Source organism: Cajanus cajan, chromosome 6 (assembly GCF_000230855.2).
Source record: "Cajanus cajan strain Asha chromosome 6, NIPB_CcT2T_4, whole genome shotgun sequence".
Lineage (NCBI taxonomy): Eukaryota > Viridiplantae > Streptophyta > Magnoliopsida > Fabales > Fabaceae > Cajanus > Cajanus cajan.
In genome coordinates this window covers 36153082-36162573 of record NC_138522.1, presented here as the reverse complement: position 1 = coordinate 36162573, position 9492 = coordinate 36153082, and the positions used below count along the sequence as shown (strand labels likewise).

At 30.7% G+C, this 9492-nt stretch overlaps 1 protein-coding gene across 1 annotated transcript; it reads left to right on the top strand.

Moving 5' to 3' along the window:
* The first annotated feature begins 1518 nt into the window (after positions 1 to 1518).
* Positions 1519 to 2351, top strand: LOC145958675 (ribonuclease H-like). The gene is made up of 2 exons (XM_083076184.1): positions 1519 to 1783; positions 1906 to 2351. The coding sequence occupies exons 1-2, from the start codon at positions 1519 to 1521 to the stop codon at positions 2349 to 2351; spliced, it is 711 nt and encodes a 236-aa protein (XP_082932310.1).
* The last annotated feature ends 7141 nt before the right edge of the window (positions 2352 to 9492 follow it).

The following is a 9492-nucleotide window of genomic DNA, read 5'->3' as shown; positions in this document are numbered from 1 at the left end:
ATAATAGTATTAATAAAAATGAAAATAATAATAAATAATAATAAATAATAATGAAAATCACGGGAAAGAAACAACAATTTTGTTCGCCTTTCGTTGCTCGTGAACAGTAAATGGATGGAAACAGACACTACCTACATATATCTAATAACTTAAATTTATTCTTATAATTAATATAACTTTATAAATGATTAAATTTGAGCCATTAGATATATCTAATGACTATATTAATGTTGCAGGAGAGATGCTAGAGAGGGAATATTGCAGGAGAGGATCCAAATTTGTTAGACATGTAGTTGCCATCCTGACCTATAACATTCAACAATGAGAATTAACTAACTTTGACGAATCTCCACATACTTATAATATAAAAAAAAATTATGGAATAATTTTACAAACTGGCCTAAAATGTTTCACATACTTTCAAAATCCAAATAATTTAAAAAAAAATTAAAAAATATAAGTTTACAACTATAATTGATGAAGAAGAAAAAAATCCAAATAAAATAAAATTTCAAAATGTAAATCCTTTCACCCGACATGTCAGTATGAAATCTTCCTCACCTAAAAACGAACAGAGAAACATATCGTTAGAAAATAACACATTCATAAAAAAATCACAATAGGAAATCTCAATATTCATTAACGAAACATAATTAATATCATGAACGCTACAATCATTGAATTCCAATATCGTATCAGAAATTACATATGCCCAATGTCACAGATGCATATCGTGTTGGTCACCCTACTGGAGACGAGGAGGATACACAACTAATACATCGTATGTAGAGCTGTCAAAGTGGGGTGGGACCCGTGGGCCAACCCGGCCCACCTTAAAAACGGGCCGGGTTGGGCAAAAAAAAATTGAATTTTTATAATAGGTGGATATATGTCAACCCGGCCCACTTTGACCTGGCCCACCCGGGCTAAACCCGTCGTGGCCCGGGGGGCCCACCAAGCCACCAATTTTTTTACAATAAAAATTTAAGTTAAATTTGTAATGAATTTTGTATGATGGTATATTGGAAATTTTTATTTTAGACTTTTATCATGATTTGTATTTAATTTTGTATGATGAATTAAGACTTATCTATACTAATATATAAATGGAATACTTCTTTTAGTAACCACCTTGGTCTCCACTTTTTGTTGACCATTATACCCTTTCATTTTAAAAATTAAAAAAATATTATTTTTGTTGACCATTATTTTTTTATTATTTCTTAAATAATTTTTATGAAACAAAATTAATATTTAATAAAACTATAATTATTTTAAAATATTATTTATATTATATATATATATAACTATGTACATTATTTTATTTATTAATTTTATTAATAATAATAAATAAATACTTATAAAAATATAAAAAGTTTAATTTCAAACATACAATATGCCTACAGGTCGAGGTCTGTATATATTAATTAAAAAAATGTAATTTTAGAAAAAAATTCCCCCATATGACTACGCAATATATGGGACAAGGATACAATGTTGGCCATCATTTTCGCCTAAATGGGTGACAAGAGTACTATCCAAAAGTTTTACGTAGTTTTCCAAGGACGCAACCCAGGCATTTACTCTTCATGGGCGGAATGTGACGCTCAAGTAAGCGGGTTTAAGGGAAACAGACATAGATCATATGCAAGTTACGAAGAAGCACTGTCGGAGTGGATAAGGTACTGTACTAACCATACCACCGGCGAAGAATCCAGTGGTAATCAACCTTTTCGTCCGAAGATGGAAGATCCAGTCGGCATGGCGTCATCACAATGGCATGGTGAGAGAAAATTTTTGATGGTCATTCAAAATAACCATTTTTGTCATCTATATTGTCGCATATTTTTTTTAATTTTTTTTTTGGCTCATTACTTCGATTTATTAACTTGTAACGTCAAATAGGGTGTCACCAGGGCGATGTTGCAATAGATATCGGTTCTGATGTGTTTGTTGTGCAACAATGCATGGAGCAACTTTTATCCCACATATGTAGCCTACTTCACTACAGTCAGCCAGTATACACTATGTATGATGTGAAGACTATACATGGAATTCAATGTACTAGATACTGTGGAACCCTTGAGCATGGAGACCTTGGGACTCATGTTTGTCTTGGAAAATTTGCAGAGAAGGGGTACGATGCTCGGGAAGATGTTGCAGCATGTTTGCTTCGTCGTCTGCTTGCAACAACTGGAAAATGCATTCGGGACTATAACTATTACAATGTGAAGAATCTTGAAACGCAATTGCAAAAATTGGTGGACGAAAAATTAGAACTACAGATGGAGTTAGCCATCTTAACCGAAAAAGTTCGACTTCTTTCAAGTCAAAAGCTAGCACATGAATGAGGGTTGCTCACATGCACATCTACTGGGACAAGTTTTTTTTGTTATTTGCATTTCTCTTTTTTTTTTTTTATTAAGTCGTGTTAAGTGTTTAGTTCATGTTACCTATCTTGGTGTGTTTCTCGAACTTTATTAATATTATGATGTCACTAATATTATGTTAACTGAATATCATTTGTATATATCATTTAATTAAATTATATAAATTTATATTCAATATTTAAATTAAATAATATATAAATATACTAACACTTTTTTATCCGTCACTTAATTATTTATATTTACATTAACTTGTAACCATAAAATACCCATTCAATTAGAAAATAACTTTATATATTTTTTTTATATGATATATAATAATAATAAAAAATAATGTTAGATAATTTACACCTTTCAATTCAAAATAAAAGACCATTTACGGTCACTTAAAAACCACGTAAAATCCAATATTTAATGATTTTATTTATATATTATTAATTACATAATATATGTATATCTGTTAATTTATAATATATATTAATTTATATCATATATGAATTTATTATATATATAACCGTTGTTACAAATATATAGTATATAATTTGGTAAATAATAAAAACTACAAATACAATCATTTACTACAAGGAAAAAAAAATCGAATAATGTATATTAATATTTTTTTATGCATCAAATAAAATATAAACTATAAAATATTATATATATATATATATATTTAGATAATATTTTTATATATAATCAATGTATAATAAATCAACACACATACATTTTATAATAACATTTTATTATTATTATTACATTGTTATAATTAACACAAACCAAAATGTTTGACAAACATATATTTACTGACTAATGAAGTACTCAGTAAGCCATAATAAATGAACCCAAATCTCCTGCAAAGATTACGAAATCTTTGAAATAAAAATATGTCACTCAATGCCTGCAACGATGGAAGTATATTCGGCTCTATGCATATTAATGTGACATTCAATAGATTACACCTGTGGTTTGGGGTTCCCGAGTACACAACATGTGACCATCATTGCTTTTTTAGTTTGCCAAATGTTTCAAACTGATGAGAAAAACATATAGAATACTACTAAGGTACAACAACAACCTCATAAACCACCAACAAAACGAATGCAACACGGGGGAAAGGAGGGTATATTGGGAAACCAAACAAAATCCTGCAAAAAAAATAAAAAACTACTCATACATAATTATTTTTAAATGTCACTCAAACTTACATACATTAAGTTAATTGAAATTTTATTTTATTAATATTATTCTAAACTTAAATTTTTTTATTTATTGATAATTAATTATTAATTAACAATTTATAAATGAACCTTATTTAATAATTATCATTATAACAAAATTATCATAGTTACTAATTTTTGACTTACAAATATGTTGTAGTTTTATTACTATGTGTAGCAACAAAGTTAACATTATCCTCACCTAACATGTAGTACAGTAATAGACATGTCAAAATTTAGTAATCTTTCTCAGAATTCTGAGAGTGACGGACCTTGCATGGAAGTATAAGCCACGGATGTCCTTTACTAACTTTGGAATAGTGTATTATTATTTCTCCATTCTCACTTCTCATATTCCCTATCCCTAAGCCACATATGTGCCCAACTGTCATTCGAATTGGGTATTCATACCAAGTCACATTTCATGTCAATCAAATTTAATTTTGCTTTATGCATACCACACAAACTTATACTGGAAGCTTTCGTCAAATCTCCTGAGCCTCATCAAAACCCACATCCACTTCACCATTGTCACATGTTAGTCACCCACATTCAATGCGCATAGATTGTCCCGCAACCATAATGTATACTGAATTTGTTTTTTATTTATTCTTGCTATGATTTCATTTTTTTTCAATTTAAAAATTAATTATAAAATTTTAAATGTTTATTTATTACGGTCAGCATACATGCATTATAAACCATTCTTACCAAAAAAACCGACCTCTCCTAATTTCCACCTCCTTGTGATACCAACCACAAAACCCAAATGGTGTCCCAATACAAAAAAAAAAAACTCAGAGGAAGCCAACCGTAACACAAAATCCAACCATTTGCACGCGTAGCAAAAAATTGCCTAAAATGAAGGAACTTATCGAGATTTCCTCTAGGTAAAATAGTATTTCAACTCATAACAAATAATTTTCGTTATCCACTTTAATTTTGTTATACCTTTCAGTTGTGTATTGTAGTTTACATAACTACCATATATTTTGTTTTTCTTAAATGATTCCCTACAACTGTTATGAATACCTAATATTACATTTAATACTGCTCATGCACATGCACATGCATTATCTTTTTCAATCATTGTGGCCTTATTTAAAGTAATAATCCAAATTTTCGTTTTTGTCATTTATTAACAGCTTTGTAGAGAGCATTCCAAATTTGGACTTTCCTGATAAAGAGACCAACTCACACAAATCTGGTGCAGACATCTCAAAATGCAACAACCAAGACAAGTCATCTATGCAGGTTTCGAATATTATTTAATTTTTTTTACGAAGTCGAATCAACAAATAACTTTTTGCCTTACAAGTAAAACTTTGTGTATCAGGATGGTATAGCAGAAAAAGTATGTAGGCTAGCGTCATGTATGGAGTTAGTTATTAATGGATTGAAAAACCTTACTAGCATTGTTGCTCCCCAAAGTCCCTTACTGATGCAAAAATGTCATCAAACACCGTACGCACGTGAGACTGTTACACATGAACCACATGTTTCTTTCACCAAAGTACGCCAAACATCAGGCGCGTCTTCCTCAACAAAAAAGTTAAAAAAAATGAAAAGTAGTCAGAAAAAGGAATTTATCAAAACCGATAGCCTGAAAAAAAGGTTATTCTCAAACACGATTACTGGTAAGAATTTTAGACTCTTCGTAGATATGGAACCCTTGCACAGTGGTAGGTTTGATGGAGTCAAAGCAACCATTGAAATACCAAAGGTAATATCATAATTTGTATTACTTTATCTTATATATTTTTTTAATATTTATAATAATAACCATTGTTCTCCTTTGCATAACTAAATTTATAGTGGATACCGATGACATTTCGACCACCACCCGATATGGTTTTGGATGATGTTCAAGCCGCTGTTGCAGCTTATGTTTTTGGGACAAACAAACATAATGAACTAAATGGGTATTTTTCTTAGTGTTACCAAACTTTTCATTTCCTTTCTTGACATTTTAACAAAAATTTTTTGGCCAATTTTCCAGGAAAGAAATCATTGTAACAACAATTTGGAACACAGTTGGGGATAGGGAAACTCTGAAAACCCTTCTACCAAGGGGTCTACTTGATCAAGAGGCACTTTTTTGTTTCACCCATGTTGTTTACCATATAATAACTGATTTTCTCTTTTTATTATTTATTTTTAATGATATCATGTAGGTCCTTAACTTGCTAGTATGCATGCTCACACATAATCAACGAGCCATTTCTGTAGATGCTTCATTTTGGTACTTCCCAACAACCTTTGCGGTAAAAACCTTTTGAAACAACTATTATTTTCTCCATATCTCAATGAACACTACTAGCATTCAATAACTTCAAACCTTTTTTTTTATTTTTGATATTTTCATAGCAATATGTGATGGCTTCGACTACACCACCAGACACTCTAATGCATTATTATCAAAAGGACTTCACGGGGAAGATGGACAACATTTTGAAGGTGAACTCGTGTATTTAATAATGTTTATTTCAAGCTAACCACCTTTTTCACTTGCTAACAATGTACTGATGAATATGTTGTTTTAAATTTAGATATTTGTTCCACTAAATGATATGAATTCGCACTGGTTTCTATTGGTCGTTGATGTAAAGGAGGCAAAACTACTCATGTTGGATTCCAAACCAGACCCACAAAGATTTGGTGCTAGAAAAAGACTAGTTAAAAAAGTGGTACTTTATGATGTCTAAAACAAACAATATGATTTTTTTTATATGAAATTGTTATCTCCAACTAACTAATACTTTATTTTTAAAATTTTTACCTTGCAGGCATTGTATCTTGAAGAAATCTTGTTGCATGATTCTTTTTACCAATACACGTTTACAAAAAAGCCACAAATTTCTGATTTTCCTGTGATTGTGCCACATAACATTGGCTAACAAGATGCTCATTCGTAACCCACATTTAATTGTTTAATATTTATTACATCATTTCTTTTTTTTTTTTACCATTAAACAACAAAATGTAAACATTCAATTTCTTTTATTTTATAGAAATGATTGTGGCGTTTGGGTTGCCAAATGGATGATGGATTCTGGTTGGTCTGATGATTACAAAATCAAAGTAATTATCTTCTTACTAACCTATTATTTTTAAAATTCAACCCATGTACAATAATGCTTATATTAATTGGTTTACATTTGTGTATTAGGTGAACAACAAAACAAGAATGCAATTGGCATTGTCTTTGGTTCTCCACTCTTACAACACCAACAAAGATGAGGTTATCAAACTAGCTGCCACAAATTGGAAAAATTTGCAGCAAAATAGAAATACACTTGTTATTTCCTAACTTTTGTATCAACTCTTTATGTTGTCCCCTTTTTTTTTTTTTGATTGGTTTTGTAATGTTCTTCATTTGGGCCAACCATTGCACCCTACCTACACAATGTTGTTATATTTTGTTTTTCTTTTGTAAAACCAATTTTTTGTTGCACTTGTCTGGGGACCTTATGTGTGTAACTTATGGACAACCTTATGAACCTACAACCATGTACGTTGTTATTAATTTCGTTTAAATCAATTTCAACTAGTCATTTCTGTTTACGAAATAATTTGTGTATTATTGTAGCCATGTAAGTCGAAACTAATTTCCTTCAAGGTACGTTCTATGGTCAACATATGTATTATATGGTTGATCAGCGAAGCAACATATAAAAATGTGATTGTAAGACTTCCATGAGTCTTGGCTCAAACATGGATTAATATCATTACATATATTTAAAAAATTAACGGTCTTCATTAATTTTTAAATATTTTAATAAATCTGTATACAACATCACGAAATGTATACTTCAACTAGTCTATTATTGTATACAACATCAGAAGAATTTAGCCTCAATCAGGATTTGAATCCAACAATTTTAAGTTTTCTTGAAAACTGTGAAGTACAAAACTATTACATACAATCAATAAATAAACGTCCAACTGTTTTTATACATATAATTTATACTCCACTTAAATCCACTTAAAACAAAGCACTCATTAAAATTAAATAAAATGGCTGCAAATTAAAATTAACGGTTGTAATCTACCGGACGTGGGAGCCAAGGAGCCAAGGGAGGTGCAGTTATTGGGAAGAGACGTCGGTATGGGGATGCGACTTGTAGTATAGATATAACTCTTCGTATGTCATTTTTCGTATAAATATGACCAAATGGGTTTGTTAGTCATCATTGCTTTACTGCACAACAAAAATTGTACGGTCATTATTTATAGTAGAATCACCCTGAAAAATGGCACTTCCAATCGAGTTAATAGTTGAAAGTTTTGTTCGGGCATGCGTCAAATCCGTGTGCAGAGCCAAAGTCGTGTGTAAACTTTGGTTTTCTTTGTTTGCCCAATCTGACTTCGCAAAAAGGAACTACAAAGAATCCAAAATCGTGAAAAAGGTTATGTTCTTTTCATGTTTCCTCAAAGAAGTACTATCCGTAGACGCAAGCAAGCCTCTTCTTGCTGCAGACGCAAGTTGCATTCTTCCGTACCCAATGACCTACTCCAATGCGTACATGAAAATTATTGGTACATGCAGGGGCATGATACTTATTTGGCTTCCTACATACTTCTTCATTTGGAATCCCTCAACCGGGTTTACTCGTTCTTTTTTTCCATGTCCACGTACTATAATGAAAATCTGTGGTGATTATTTTGGTCTGAACTACTACGGATTTGGTTATGACCGATCTGAAGACAATTATGTTGTGGTTCAAATTTATCTTAGTAAATGTGATCCATCTCATCGCGCAGTCGTGTATTATGTGAATGGTGCTTCATGAAGGGATTTCCAAGATGACTCCCTTTTGACAATTACCTATTCTTGTATTTCTGTTCATCAGGGAAGTATGGGACTCTATTTTGGCGATTGTCTTCACTGGATTGCTTCCAACTGGGAAAGGAATGTTGATGTTATTTTGGCTTATAATTTAATTGAGTCAAAATTTTATCAACTAAATATTCCTACTGAAGTTAAGTTAGAGGACTATAGTCTTTGTTGTTTGAGAATTATAAGAGATTGTTTGGCATTTTGTACTGTCCTGCGCGATGAAAGCTGGGACTACATGGTCGAGATATGGGAAATGAAAGAATATGGTGTCGACACGTCTTGGACTAAGTTGACATCTATGCAAGTCGGTAATGAGTTTCCAGGATTTATGTTGCCAGCATGTTCTTCAGATGATTCAATTTTATTTGTCAACAATGAAACGAGACTTTTCGGCACATGGAATGCAATAGATGAGACCTTACAATATAGGAATTTTGGCCATGTGACGCAATATGAGCACGAAATGATAGTGTGTGAAGAGACATTGCTTTCAACCTAAGTTTAATGTAATTTTATTATTTTTATGCTCTTGTTACATTATTTTATGTATTTTAATGTTTAGGATGATGTATTCATTTATTAAACATATTATGAATTGCAATTTCTTTACTATATATTATATTATATCAATTTAATATTTTATATTATACATTTGATATTATATATTTTTTCAGTGCAATTTCAACGAACAACTTCATTAAAAAAATGGCTTATTCAATACTTTAAAAGTGCTGATATCATATAAAGCAATTTTTTTAAAATTAATTACATAACAAAATGCCTTATTCATCAAATCAAGTAATCAACATAATCAACTCATTAATGAATGACCTTATAAAATAAATTTAACAACATCAAAAATACATCACTTTGGCTACAATAAATAACAAATAAACCACATCCATAACAAATACTGATAATATGTTTAAAATTATAAATAATGAAAAACAACATACAAAATATATACATAGATTTTAGTCATCCGTCACATAGATACAACTATATCATAAGAAAACATCTACATTAAGATGAACACATTCAGTATTTA